General features: G+C 43.2%; 1 protein-coding gene across 1 annotated transcript in view; it reads left to right on the forward strand.

Moving 5' to 3' along the window:
* The window catches only part of C2CD4D (C2 calcium dependent domain containing 4D), a 16,736-nt gene extending 1,317 nt beyond the window's left edge, over nt 1-15,419 (forward strand). The window contains exon 2 of the mRNA XM_073609209.1: nt 13,409-15,419. Coding sequence (XP_073465310.1) covers nt 13,435-14,550 — 1,116 coding nt within the window. The 5' untranslated portion in view covers nt 13,409-13,434 and the 3' untranslated portion in view covers nt 14,551-15,419. The remainder of the gene's footprint in view (nt 1-13,408) is intronic.
* Nucleotides 15,420-15,827: the final 408 nt, after the last annotated feature.

Raw genomic sequence — 15,827 nt, forward strand, 5'->3', positions numbered from 1 at the left:
CTTACACTCTAATGTCCCCTCCCCCACAGTCACATCAGTCTCTGTACTAGAGGAGCTTACACTCTAATGTCCCCTCCCCCCACAGTCACATCAGTCTCTGTACAGAGGAGCTTACACTCTAATGTCCCCTCCCCCCCCCACAGTCACATCAGTCTCTGTACAGAGGAGCTTACACTCTAATGTCCCCTCCCCCCACAGTCACATCAGTCTCTGCACCAGAGGAGCTTACACTCTAATGTCCCCTCCCCCCACAGTCACATCAGTCTCTGTACAGAGGAGCTTACACTCTAATGTCCCCTCCCCCACAGTCACATCAGTCTCTGTACAGAGGAGCTTACACTCTAATGTCCCCTCCCCCCACAGTCACATCAGTCTCTGTACAGAGGAGCTTACACTCTAATGTCCCCTCCCCCCACAGTCACATCAGTCTCTGTACAGAGGAGCTTACACTCTAATGTCCCCTCCCCCACAGTCACATCAGTCTCTGTACAGAGGAGCTTACACTCTAATGTCCCCTCCCCCCACAGTCACATCAGTCTCTGCACCAGAGGAGCTTACACTCTAATGTCCCCTCCCCCCCCACAGTTACATCAGTCTCTGTACAGAAGAGCTTACACTCTAATGTCCCCTCCCCCCACAGTCACATCAGTCTCTGTACAGAGGAGCTTACACTCTAATGTCCCCTCCCCCACAGTCACATCAGTCTCTGTACTAGAGGAGCTTACACTCTAATGTCCCCTCCCCCCACAGTCACATCAGTCTCTGTACAGAGGAGCTTACACTCTAATGTCCCCTCCCCCCACAGTCACATCAGTCTCTGTACAGAGGAGCTTACACTCTAATGTCCCCTCCACCCACAGTCACATCAGTCTCTGTACAGAGGAGCTTACACTCTAATGTCCCCTCCCCCCACAGTCACATCAGTCTCTGTACAGAGGAGCTTACACTCTAATGTCCCCTCCCCCCACAGTCACATCAGTCTCTGTACAGAGGAGCTTACACTCTAATGTCCCCTCCCCCACAGTCACATCAGTCTCTGTACTAGAGGAGCTTACACTCTAATGTCCCCTCCCCCCACAGTCACATCAGTCTCTGTACAGAGGAGCTTACACTCTAATGTCCCCTCCCCCCACAGTCACATCAGTCTCTGTACAGAGGAGCTTACACTCTAATGTCCCCTCCACCCACAGTCACACACTATTATTATTATACATTTATATAGCTCTGACATATACCGTAGCGCTCTCACACACACTGTTGTAATTATTGTTACACCATCTCTATCTGATTTATAATCTCTTGTTGTTTATTATACTTTTATGATTAATATTATTATTGTTGTTTTGTGTTCTTAGTATAATATTGCCACAATCTTTAATAGTATGTGTATTATTTATATACAATTAATTATATTATTATTATTATGATGATTATTATCACTCATTATACACGCTCTGCAGTTAATAAGCCAGATCTGGCTGAGTCACAGGGGTCTTAGTTATTATGCCACAGATTAAAGGGTACGCGTTGCCATAGTAACTGTGTTAAAGATCAGTAAAAGGGGATATTAGATCAAATTAGGTCAATATATAGGGACCTCATTATCCCTGCCGTAAAGATCACTTCATTCATGAAGGTGTTCATTATAGCGCTACTCTCTGTATGTTATTCTGCTTATTAGCATGTCACCCTCAAATTATAATTGAGACATTTATTTAAATGTCAAGGAGAATGACTGTAGAGGACAGATATAGGCTTCAATTTTCAGTAGTTTGTGTCTCTGGCCCTCCCACAATGGTGAGATTTCCTGCAGTATTTTGTGTCTCTGCCCCTCCCACAATGGTGAGATTTCCCGCAGTAGTTTGTGTCTCTGCCCCTCCCACAATGGAGGGATTTCCTGCAGTATTTTGTGTCTCTGCCCCTCCCACAATGGTGAGATTTCCCGCAGTAGTTTGTGTCTCTGCCCCTCCCACAATGGTGAGATTTCCTGCAGTAGTTTGTGTCTTTGCCCCTCCCACAATGGGGAGATTTCCCCCAGTAGTTAGTGTCTCTGCCCCTCCCACAATGGGGAGATTTCCGGCAGTAGTTTGTGTCTCTGCCCCTCCCACAATGGGGAGATTTTCTGTAGTAGTTTGTCTCTGCCCCTCCCACAATGGGGAGACTTCCCACAGTAGTTTGTGTCTCTGCCCCTCCCACAATGAGAATATTTCCTGCAGTAATTGGTGTCTCTGCCCCTCCCACAATGATAAGATTTCCCCCAGTAGTTTGTGTCTCTGCACCTCCCACAATGGTGAGATTTCTCGCAGTAGTTTGTGTCTCTGCCCCTCCCACAATGAGGAGATTTACTACAGTAGTTTGTGTCTCTGCCCCTCCCACAATGAGGAGATTTCCTGCAGGAGTTTGCGTCTCTGCCCCTCCCACAATGGGGAGATTTCCTGCAGTAGTTTGTGTCTCTGCCCCTCCCACAATGGTGAGATTTCCTGCAGTAGTTTGTGTCTCTGCCCCTCCCACAATGGGGAGATTTCCTGCAGTAGTTTGTGTCTCTGCCCCTCCCACAATGGTGAGATTTCCTGCAGGCGTTTGTGTCTCTGCCCCTCCCACAATGGGGAGATTTCCTGCAGTAGTTTGTGTCTCTGCCCCTCCCACAATGGTGAGATTTCCTGCAGTAGTTTGTGTCTCTGCCCCTCCCACAATGGGGAGATATACTGCAGGAGTTTGTGTCTCTTCCTCTGACTCTGATTGAAATCCTGGAAGGAAACATACAGAGAGAAGGGGTGGAGTCACTGCATGCCCTTGCCCATGTAAATTTAAAGTGTAAGTAAACCTCCCTATCGTTTTAAGCCAAGGAAGCTGCCATCTTTGCCTCTGTTTAATCGTCAACTGCCATGATGCTGCAAATGTGATCAGTTCTGACACCAGCCATTGGATGGTTTGACAGTTTGGTTGCGAGCACAACCAATGGGAGTGTTACGTGCCGGAAATGAAACTGTTTTATGGATGGGTTTACTTCCGCTTTAAGCTTTAGCTAGTGAGCTCCGTAAGTATCAGTTTTTTTTTTTTTACAAAAGAAGTTAAGAAGAAGCTGGAAAATATGTAATTAGGGACCTCAAGATCCACCTGCTGGCCAGGTCTAAGAATGCAACATATTGATATCCAAAACTTCATATCTATACAACACAAAATCCAAATAATTATTTTTTTAGTCCTGATCATAAAAAATAAACAAACAAAATATATACAAAGCCGATTTAGATATTGTTAAAAGTTTAACTGGATCAAAAACTATTTTGCTTGAGATAAAGTAATGAAAGGTAATCTGCGTCCCCATTTACTTGCCAATTCCCCTTCACTTCTTGTGTGGTCACCAGGACAGGAAGTGGGGGAAATCTCCCCAGTGGGTACTCAATGACACAAGATCTAATCATTCACAACTTCACCCTGAAACAAAAAGAAATTATGGCTGGAGTTCCACTTCTACCTAAAATTTGGTCCTCCAGATCTCTAGCGATATTTCGTTGGGATAAAGGTCAGAGTGATGACTCGTATATTAAAAAATTCCAGGTGTGTCACCCGGTCATGTTGCCCGATGCCAGGCTTGTGTGGAATTTTCTGGCACAGAGAACAATTTGGGTCTGAATGCGTCACCAGATTCCACGGCGGCCCGAAACGGATTCCGTCTCAATTTAGGGCTTCAATATACTGTTACTTTGTCTTCTTAAAGCTGAATTCCAAGCACAGAGCTGAACACCCCCAGATGGGGCTATTCTGCCTTCCAAAAAAGTTGAATTTTTGTCCATCCAGTCCTGAGATTTACACAGCTCTGCCACGCAGCAACAGTGTGAACCAATGGCTCGTGTAGACCATGCAATGTTCATGATCAGGCTCCTTTTCCTGTCCCCTAATAAAGCAATGCCCCCATCTCCTGATGATGTGAAGTCTACCTGAGAAACATGTTGGGAATGAACCTTCACCATTATGAACGGTTCATCCAAAGTCATGGCTCATGTAGACCATGTGATGTTTATGATAACGCACCTTTCCTGATCCCTGATGAAGCAAAGTTTATCTGAGAAATGCGTTGGAAATGAACTTTCACCATTACGAATGGTTGATCCGATGTCATGGCTCGTGCAGACCATATGATGTTCATAATCATGCTTCTTTCCCCATGCCTTACTAAAGCAACATCCCCATCTCCTGATGACGCAACATCTACCTGAGAAACTTGTTGGAAATGAACCTTCACAATGAACCATTCATAATGGTTCATTGGATGAACCATTATGAATGGTTCATCCAATGTCACTGCTCATGCAGACCATGTGATGTTGATGATAATGCACCTTTCCCCACATCCTGATGAAGCAAACTTTATCAGAGAAACGAGTTGCAAATTAACATTCACCATTATGAATGGTTCATCCAATGTCAAGGCTCGTGTAGACCGTGTGATGTTCATGATAATGCACCTTTCCCCACATCCTAATGAAGCAAAGTTTATCTGAGAAACATGTTGGGAACGAACCTTCATTATTATGAACGGTTGATCCAATGTCATGGCTGGTGTAGATCATGTGATGTTCATGATCATGTTCCTTTCCTCATCTCCTGATGACACAAAGTCTACCTGAGAAACGTGTAGGAATGAACCTTCACTTAATGAATGGTTCATCCAGTGTAATGGCTCGTGTAGACCATGTGATGTTCATGATAATGCACCTTTCCCTACATCCTGATGAAGCAAAGTTTATCTGAGAAACATGTTGGGAATGAACCTTCACCATTATGAATGGTTGATCCAATGTCATGGCTCGTGCAGACCATGTGATGTTCATAATCATGCTTCTTTCCCCATGCCTTACTAAAGCAACATCCCCATCTCCTGATGACGCAACATCTACCTGAGAAACTTGTTGGAAATGAACCTTCACAATGAACCATTCATAATGGTTCATTGGATGAACCATTATGAATGGTTCATCCAATGTCACGGCTCATGCAGACCATGTAATGTTGATGATAATGCACCTTTCCCCACATCCTGATGAAGCAAACTTTATCCGAGAAACGAGTTGCAAATTAACCTTCACCATTATGAATGGTTCATCCAATGTAAAGGCTCGTGTAGACCGTGTGATGTTCATGATAATGCACCTTTCCCCACATCCTGATGAAGCAAAGTTTATCTGAGAAACATGTTGGGAACGAACCTTCATTATTATGAACGGTTGATCCAATGTCATGGCTGGTGTAGATCATGTGATGTTCATGATCATGTTCCTTTCCCCATCTCCTGATGACACAAAGTCTACCTGAGAAACGTGTAGGAATAAACCTTCACTTAATGAATGGTTCATCTAATGTAATGGCTCGTGTAGACCATGTGATGTTCATGATAATGCACCTTTCCCTACATCCTGATGAAGCAAAGTTTATCTGAGAAACATGTTGGGAATGAACCTTCACCATTATGAATGGTTGATCCAATGTCATGGCTCGTGTAGACCATGTGATCATGATCATGTTCCTTTCCCTGTCCCTTGATAAAGCTCCGTCCCCATCTCCTGATGACGCAAAGTCCACCTGAGAAACATGTTGGGAATGAACCTTTACCATTATGAACAGTTGATCAAATGTCATGGCTCGAGTAGACCATGTTCATGTTCATGATCATGACCCTTTCTCCATCCCCTGATGATGCAAAGTCTACCTGAAAAACATGTTGGAAATTAACCTACACCATTATGAACGGTTCATTCAATGTCATGGCTCATGTAGACCCTGTGATGTTCATGATCATGCTCATTTCCCAATCCCCTGATGAAGCAAAATTTATCTGAGAAACATGTTGGAAATGAACCTTCACCATTATGAACAGTTGATCCAATGTCATGGCTCGTGTAGGCCATGTGATGTTCATGATAATACACCTTTCCTGATACCTGATGAAGCAAAGTTTATCTGAGAAACGTGTTGGAAATTAACCTTCACTATTATGATAGGTTCATCCAATGTAGACTATGTGATTTTCATGCCCATGCTCTTTTCCCTGTCCCCTGATAAAGCAATGTTCCCATCTCCTGATGATGCAAAGTTTACCTGAGAAACGTGTTGGAAATTAACCTTCACCATTATGAATGGTTCATCCACTGTCTTGGCTCGTGTAGGCTATGTGATGTTCATGATAATGCACCTTTCCTGAGCCCTGATGAAGCAAAGTTTATTTGAGAAACATGTTGGAAAGAAACCTTCATCATTATGAACGGTTGATCCAGTGTCATGGCTGGTGTAGATCATGTGATGTTCATGATCATGTTCCTTTCCCAGTCCCTTGATAAAGCTCCGTCCCCATCTCCTGATGACGCAAACTCCACCTGAGAAACATGTTGGGAATTAACCTTCACCATTATGAACGGTTGATCCAATGTCATGGCTCGTGTAGTCCATGTGATGTTCATGATCATAACCCTTTCCCCATCCCCTGATGATGCAAAGTCTACCTGAGAAACATGTTGGAAATTAACCTACACCATTATGAATGGTTCATCCAATGTCATGGCTCATGTAGACCATGTGATGTTCATGATGATGCTTGTTTCCTGAACCCCTGATGAAGCAAAGCTTATCTGAGAAATGAGTTGGAAATGAACCTTCACCATTATGAACAGTTGATCCAATGTCATGGCTCATGCAGACCATGTGATGTTCATGATGATGCTCCTTTCCCCATCCCCTGAAGATACAAAGTCTAGCCGAGAAACCTGTTGGAAATGAACTTTCACCATTATGAACAGTTTATCCAATGTCATGGCTCATGTAGGCCATGTGATGTTCATGATAATACACCTTTTCTGATCCCTGATGAAGCAAAGTTTATCTGAGAAACATGTTGGGAACGAACCTTCATTATTATGAACGGTTGATCCAATGTCATGGCTGGTGTAGATCATGTGATGTTCATGATCATGTTCCTTTCCTCATCTCCTGATGACACAAAGTCTACCTGAGAAACGTGTAGGAATGAACCTTCACTTAATGAATGGTTCATCCAGTGTAATGGCTCGTGTAGACCATGTGATGTTCATGATAATGCACCTTTCCCTACATCCTGATGAAGCAAAGTTTATCTGAGAAACATGTTGGGAATGAACCTTCACCATTATGAATGGTTGATCCAATGTCATGGCTCGTGCAGACCATGTGATGTTCATAATCATGCTTCTTTCCCCATGCCTTACTAAAGCAACATCCCCATCTCCTGATGACGCAACATCTACCTGAGAAACTTGTTGGAAATGAACCTTCACAATGAACCATTCATAATGGTTCATTGGATGAACCATTATGAATGGTTCATCCAATGTCACGGCTCATGCAGACCATGTAATGTTGATGATAATGCACCTTTCCCCACATCCTGATGAAGCAAACTTTATCCGAGAAACGAGTTGCAAATTAACCTTCACCATTATGAATGGTTCATCCAATGTAAAGGCTCGTGTAGACCGTGTGATGTTCATGATAATGCACCTTTCCCCACATCCTGATGAAGCAAAGTTTATCTGAGAAACATGTTGGGAACGAACCTTCATTATTATGAACGGTTGATCCAATGTCATGGCTGGTGTAGATCATGTGATGTTCATGATCATGTTCCTTTCCTCATCTCCTGATGACACAAAGTCTACCTGAGAAACGTGTAGGAATGAACCTTCACTTAATGAATGGTTCATCCAGTGTAATGGCTCGTGTAGACCATGTGATGTTCATGATAATGCACCTTTCCCTACATCCTGATGAAGCAAAGTTTATCTGAGAAACATGTTGGGAATGAACCTTCACCATTATGAATGGTTGATCCAATGTCATGGCTCGTGCAGACCATGTGATGTTCATAATCATGCTTCTTTCCCCATGCCTTACTAAAGCAACATCCCCATCTCCTGATGACGCAACATCTACCTGAGAAACTTGTTGGAAATGAACCTTCACAATGAACCATTCATAATGGTTCATTGGATGAACCATTATGAATGGTTCATCCAATGTCACGGCTCATGCAGACCATGTAATGTTGATGATAATGCACCTTTCCCCACATCCTGATGAAGCAAACTTTATCCGAGAAACGAGTTGCAAATTAACCTTCACCATTATGAATGGTTCATCCAATGTAAAGGCTCGTGTAGACCGTGTGATGTTCATGATAATGCACCTTTCCCCACATCCTGATGAAGCAAAGTTTATCTGAGAAACATGTTGGGAACGAACCTTCATTATTATGAACGGTTGATCCAATGTCATGGCTGGTGTAGATCATGTGATGTTCATGATCATGTTCCTTTCCCCATCTCCTGATGACACAAAGTCTACCTGAGAAACGTGTAGGAATAAACCTTCACTTAATGAATGGTTCATCCAATGTAATGGCTCGTGTAGACCATGTGATGTTCATGATAATGCACCTTTCCCTACATCCTGATGAAGCAAAGTTTATCTGAGAAACATGTTGGGAATGAACCTTCACCATTATGAATGGTTGATCCAATGTCATGGCTCGTGTAGACCATGTGATCATGATCATGTTCCTTTCCCTGTCCCTTGATAAAGCTCCGTCCCCATCTCCTGATGACGCAAAGTCCACCTGAGAAACATGTTGGGAATGAACCTTTACCATTATGAACAGTTGATCAAATGTCATGGCTCGAGTAGACCATGTTCATGTTCATGATCATGACCCTTTCTCCATCCCCTGATGATGCAAAGTCTACCTGAAAAACATGTTGGAAATTAACCTACACCATTATGAACGGTTCATTCAATGTCATGGCTCATGTAGACCCTGTGATGTTCATGATCATGCTCATTTCCCAATCCCCTGATGAAGCAAAATTTATCTGAGAAACATGTTGGAAACGAACCTTCACCATTATGAACAGTTGATCCAATGTCATGGCTCGTGTAGGCCATGTGATGTTCATGATAATACACCTTTCCTGATACCTGATGAAGCAAAGTTTATCTGAGAAACGTGTTGGAAATTAACCTTCACTATTATGATAGGTTCATCCAATGTAGACTATGTGATTTTCATGCCCATGCTCTTTTCCCTGTCCCCTGATAAAGCAATGTTCCCATCTCCTGATGATGCAAAGTTTACCTGAGAAACGTGTTGGAAATTAACCTTCACCATTATGAATGGTTCATCCACTGTCTTGGCTCGTGTAGGCTATGTGATGTTCATGATAATGCACCTTTCCTGAGCCCTGATGAAGCAAAGTTTATTTGAGAAACATGTTGGAAAGAAACCTTCATCATTATGAACGGTTGATCCAGTGTCATGGCTGGTGTAGATCATGTGATGTTCATGATCATGTTCCTTTCCCAGTCCCTTGATAAAGCTCCGTCCCCATCTCCTGATGACGCAAACTCCACCTGAGAAACATGTTGGGAATTAACCTTCACCATTATGAACGGTTGATCCAATGTCATGGCTCGTGTAGTCCATGTGATGTTCATGATCATAACCCTTTCCCCATCCCCTGATGATGCAAAGTCTACCTGAGAAACATGTTGGAAATTAACCTACACCATTATGAATGGTTCATCCAATGTCATGGCTCATGTAGACCATGTGATGTTCATGATGATGCTTGTTTCCTGAACCCCTGATGAAGCAAAGCTTATCTGAGAAATGAGTTGGAAATGAACCTTCACCATTATGAACAGTTGATCCAATGTCATGGCTCATGCAGACCATGTGATGTTCATGATGATGCTCCTTTCCCCATCCCCTGAAGATACAAAGTCTAGCCGAGAAACCTGTTGGAAATGAACTTTCACCATTATGAACAGTTTATCCAATGTCATGGCTCATGTAGGCCATGTGATGTTCATGATAATACACCTTTTCTGATCCCTGATGAAGCAAAGTTTATCTGAGAAACGTGTTGGAAATTAACCTTCACTATTATGAATGGTTTATCCAATGTAGACTATATGTGATTTTCATGCCCATGCTCTTTTCACCGTCCCCTGATAAAGCAACGTCCCCATCTCTTTTTTTTTGATAATCAAAATTTTATTATTTTATTCCATTTATATATACACCAATTATACAACATACTATACCCCTATGTTCAATCCAAAAAACAAACTACACATTACATCCTTCCACACCTACCACAATTTTCCCCCCTATCCCAACAACCGAAATTTACATATGCGAAGAGAGAAGAAGAGAAAGAAAAGGGGGGCGAAGGGGGGAGAAAAAAAAAAAAAAAAACCCTCCGTGTACAATTGTGCTTGATTATGATTATAAAGTGTATTAAAGATAAAATTGTAAATAAATTTCCCCCTTATTCTAATTCGTGTCATTAATCACTTAAAATTCATAATTATGTAATTTGTGCAAAAAACAAAAAAAAACCCCGTGTACAGTCATGCTTAAATATGATTATAAAGTGTATTTAAAATAAATTATAAAATGGATTTCCCCTTTATTCTAATTCATGTCGATAATCAATAGAATTCATAATTATGTAATTTGTGCATGCAAAAAAAAAAAAAACCCCGGTGTACAATCATGCTTAAAAAGGGGATAAAATCCCTATAATTCATAATTATATAAATCGTGCATATGTGTTTTTTTTTTTTTTTCCTTTCTTCCCTCTTTTTTCTCCCTTTCCCCTTTTCTTTTAAAAAATGAGTAAGGGGGACATCCCCTTCCCTTCTAAGCCTCTGGTGTCCATAAATTTATTTAATGTGTGTGTTTATTTTAGCACAAAAAAAATAAAAATAAAAAAAATTCTCTCTATTTCTTCTGATGTCTGTGCACACTGCCTCTCGAATGCGGTAAGTGTATTTATGGGTCTTAACGGCTTTATTTTCTTAAGGAAACTCGTCATTTGACGGTGTTTCCATTCCGCCATTCTTATCTCCCCAAATTTCAAAATCATCTCTGTCAATGATAATAAAGCTCCACTTGGGGCAAACTTACCGCATCTAATATTCCCGTCTTGACCCCAGACTTCCCGTCTTCTCCCCCGGGGGGAACCACGGGAATCCCTCCAGAGGAGCCAGAGGGGAGGTCTGTGGGGCATACCTGCCCTCTTTATTCATTCTATCCCATACTTCTAATGTATTCAGGGTCATTGGTGATGTCCATTGTGACAGCCCTCTCAATGACCCTTGGATCCATGGTGCTCCTGCCAGGTTTCTCCCCGCCATCAACATTTCTGCCTGTACCCATGGTTTTCTATTTAGGTCATGGCACCAGTCCATTATTCGAACTAGCGCCATGGCCTTATAATAGGATGTTATATCCGGGAGTCCTAGGCCGCCCTCCGCTCTATTCCTTCTTAAAATATCGTAAGCCAGTCTAGGCCTTTTATCGTTCCACACAAAGGCCACAAACAGCCGACGCATTTGTTTAAAGAGAGTCGCCGGTAACCTGATTGGCACTGTACGCAGCACATAAACTATTCTGGGCAGTATGCTCATTTTTATGGCACTGATTCTTCCGAACCAGGTCAAATATTTCCCCTTGCACTTCTTTAATTCCTCTGTTATTTCTTTCACTAATGAGCCATAACGTCCCCATCTCCTGATGACGCAAAGTCGACCTGAGAAACGAGTTGCAAATTAACCTTCACCATTATGAATGGTTCATCCAATGTTATGGCTCGTGTAGGCAATGTGATATTCATGATAATGCACCTTTCCTGAACCCTGATGAAGCAAAGTTTATTTTTAGAAACGTGTTGGGAATGAACCTTCACCATTATGAACAGTTGATCTAATGTCATGGCTTGTGTAGACCATGTGATGTTTATGATCATGCTCGCTTTCTGATCCCTGATGAAGCAAAGTTTATCTGAGAAACCCTTTGGAAATGAACCTTCACCGTTATGAATGGTTGATTCAATTTAGACCATGTGATGTTCATGATCATGCTTGTTTCCCAATCCCAGATGAAGCAAAGCTTATCTGAGAAAGACGGGAATGAACCTTCACCACTATGGTTGATCCAATGTCATGGCTTGTGTAGACCATGTGATGTTCATGATCATGCTCCTTTCCCCCATCCCCTGATGAAGCAACAATTATCTGAGAAACACGTTCAGAATTAACCTTCACCATTATGAATGGTTGACCCAGTGTAGACCATTTGATGTTCATGATCATGCTCATTTCCCGATCCCCTGATGAAGCAGAGTTTATCTGAGAAATGTGTTGGAAATCAACCTTCACCATTATGAACGGTTGATCCAATGTCATGGCTCGTGTAGACCATGTGATGTACATGATCATGCTCCTTTCCCCATGTCTTAATAAAGCAACATCCCCATCTCCTGATGACGAAACGTCTACCTGAGAAACGTGTTAAAAATTAACCATCACCATTATATATGGTTGATCCAATGTCACGGCTCGTGTAGTCCATGTGATGTTCATGATCATACTCTTTTCCTGATCCCCCGATGAAGCAAAGTCCATCTGAGAGACATGTTGGGTACGAACCTTCACTATTATGAATGGTGGATCCAATGTTGATCATGTGATGATCATGATCATGCTAATTTCCCGATCCCCTGATGAAGTCTAACTGAGAAACATGTTGGGTATGAACCTTTACCCTTATGAATGGTTAATCCATGTAGACCATGTGATGATCATGATCCATATTCGGTGAACGCCGGAGATTAATGACCTCAGCAATCAGCACCTTACGTATAACATGATTCTTCCACTGAGAACTTTTTACTGTTTTCAGAGTCTATTGAATACACCATACATCCTTCATACGTAAACTCTTTTTGTGCCACCAAATTATTTCTCCGTAATTTCCCAAAAATGTTATTTGTGCTCGATAAATGTTTATGACGTCCTGATTTGGACTCGAGGATCAAAGAGGAAAATTGTTAATGTAAATAAGAAAGCTGTGCAATGACACAAAAGCGATCGGCAATTAATCGCCCCCGCCGGATTAAATGGGCAAGGTGATTACCCCGTGAATGGAAGAGGTTGAATAGATGCTATTTCCTCTGATCATTAACAAGGGGGAGGGGGGAGGGGAGATGATGGGAGCTTTTAGAGATATTAGAGATGAAATTAGAGATAAAAGAGCAGCGGAGTCACATGGAGGACCAGAAATAATCATTTAAAAAGTGCACACATTTGCAGATGCGTGGGGGTGCCATTAACAATTAATGACCGCGCTGTGCGTCTGCTAAATCATATGTCAACAAATTTCGGTGCATGTTGGGAAACTGCACAACTTTTCATGTGTTCCTGACACATTTCTCCAAGCTTGTTTTGTCATATTTTCCTAATAATATTTAATGGATTCATATGTGGCCACTAGAGGGCGCACAAAACTAATTTCTTTTTTTTTCCTCCTTCTCAGATCTTCTGCTAGACACTGAGATCATCATGTTCTGCTCCAAAAAGAAACTGCTGCCGACGTGTCCAAATATTCTCACCCCGGACCAAATCCCTTCGTTCTTCATTCCCCCGAAGCTGTCCCCATTACAGGACAGGGGTGGAAACGTTGGAAAGTGGTTCCAGAAGAAGGCTTCAGAGGCCGGGTCCAAGTCCGCCTCAAGGGCTTTGCTGAGGTCAGCCAGCCGTCATGTCATTCAGGTGGAAGATGTAGAGCAGGAAACCGGTAGTCCAAAGCAGGGGCACAGCTCCACCATGGCAGCCTCCATTATGGGGGGTCCATATCTGTCGGAGAGCCCCCATACCCGACGGAGAGAGTCTCTCTTCCACCAGATGTGTCCCACGCATGGACCTTGTGAGCTGAAGCCGCACTCCCCATCAGATCCAGACTGTTTTTTGAGCTGGAGCTCACATGACCTTCATCTCGGGGCCCTGGACAGTGACACCACATCTTCTACAGAGTCTTCCCCGTACAGCTCTCCCCTTTTGAACCGGTCTTATGACAGGTGTCTAGTCAGTCAAACCTCCAGTAAGCCACTGGCCTTTTCTCGCACTTTGACTGTAAAGACCTTAACGCGGGCCAGCTCCCTGTCCACCGAGGAAACCAGCTCAACGGACACCAGTCCCAACCTGCCCACCAAGGAGGACCATGAGAACCCTCGAGCCTCCATGGTCCATCTGGTCCCACCGCCCATCTTCCACTTTGAATTTATCTGTTGTCAGGACCGCTTGACCAAAGAAACTGAGGTCCCTCTAAACAAAGGCGGTCTTATCCGCTTGTCTGTTGAGTACGTGAAGGACTTGGGGCATCTCAGGGTGAAGCTAGTCAATGCCGAGGAACTGTATCTCTCGTACCAGGACCCCAAGGCCATCAGCTGCTGTGTCGTGATGTGCCTCATGCCAGGGAAGCTTCAGAAGCAAAGGAGCACCGTCATCCGCCGGAGCAGGAACCCCATTTTTAACGAGGATTTTTACTTCGAAGGTATCGAGAAAGGGGAACTGGACCACCTAAGGCTGAAGGTGAAGGTGGTCAACAGAGGGACAGGTGTGAAGAGGGACGTCTTACTGGGGAGCAACCAAATCCAACTCTCTGCTATTCTGCCCTAGTTATTTGGGAGAAGGCCTGGACTAATACATTTTATTCTATAAGTAGGTGATTCTCCTTTAGGGAGGCCCATCTACAGCGTAAAGAGGCCTAGGTTAGGTCCCCTCTGGTCAAGAAGGATGAATTGCTCAACGGACTGTTTTTGGGTCAGGGGTTGGGAGAACCTTCAAAAAAACTACTGTTTAGCCTGGTGATTCAACATTTATTGGCTAAGGGCAGTGGTCTCCAAACTGCGGCCCGGGGGTGGGGGATGAGTCTTGCATTTATTTGGTCCTCGGGGCACTATTCCATCCATTGACACCAATGATGGGGCACTATTCCATCCACTGACACCAACAAAGGGGCACATTTCCTCCCACTGACACATTCAAAAGGGCACAATTCCTTCTACTGATACCAATGATGGGGCACTATTCCTCCCACTGACACCAATGATGGGGCACTATTCCTCTCACTGACACCAATGATGGGGTACTATTCCGTCTACTGAAGCCAATGATGGGGCACTATTGCTCCCACTGACACCAATGATGGGACACTATTCCTCCCACTGACACCAATGATGGGGCACTGTTCCTCCCACTGGCACTAATGATGGGGCAGAATTCCGTCCACTGACACCAATGATGGGGCACAATTCCGTCTACTGACACCAATGATGGGACACTATTCCTCCCACTGACACCAATGATGGGGCACTATTCCTCCCACTGACACCAATGATGGGGCACTATTCCTCCCACTGACACCAATGATGGGGCACTATTCCTCCCACTGACACTAATGATGGGGCACTATTCCTTCCATTGGGGTAATGATCTGCTGTATCTGGGCTACAGTGGGATGAAATGTTTATATGACAGGAGGGGAGGGGGGAGGGGAGTATACATACAATAATGTGTGTATATATATATATATATATTTAGTGTCCAATATACTGCCTGTGTGTCCTTTATATAGAATGTATTATGCTTGAAACTCACTTCCTACGTCATTACCTGTCTGTATAATTGATATAAATACACTGTATACATATTATGTAATGTAATAATAGATTTCATATAAAAGTAAAATATACTATATAGTGTGTCATATTTTTATTAAAGTGGACCTGTCATCAGGTACATGCATGCTCAGTAATGTGACTCTATTTCCTCTGATCACTGGGGGAGGGGAGACTGAGGAAATGCTTCCTCCTCCTTCTACAAAGTTACAATGTACAGTCTGATCACCGGGGGAGGGGAGACTGAGGAAATGCCTCCTCCTCCTTCTACAAAGT

Source organism: Aquarana catesbeiana, linkage group LG13 (assembly GCF_042186555.1).
Source record: "Aquarana catesbeiana isolate 2022-GZ linkage group LG13, ASM4218655v1, whole genome shotgun sequence".
Taxonomy (NCBI): Eukaryota; Metazoa; Chordata; class Amphibia; order Anura; family Ranidae; genus Aquarana; species Aquarana catesbeiana.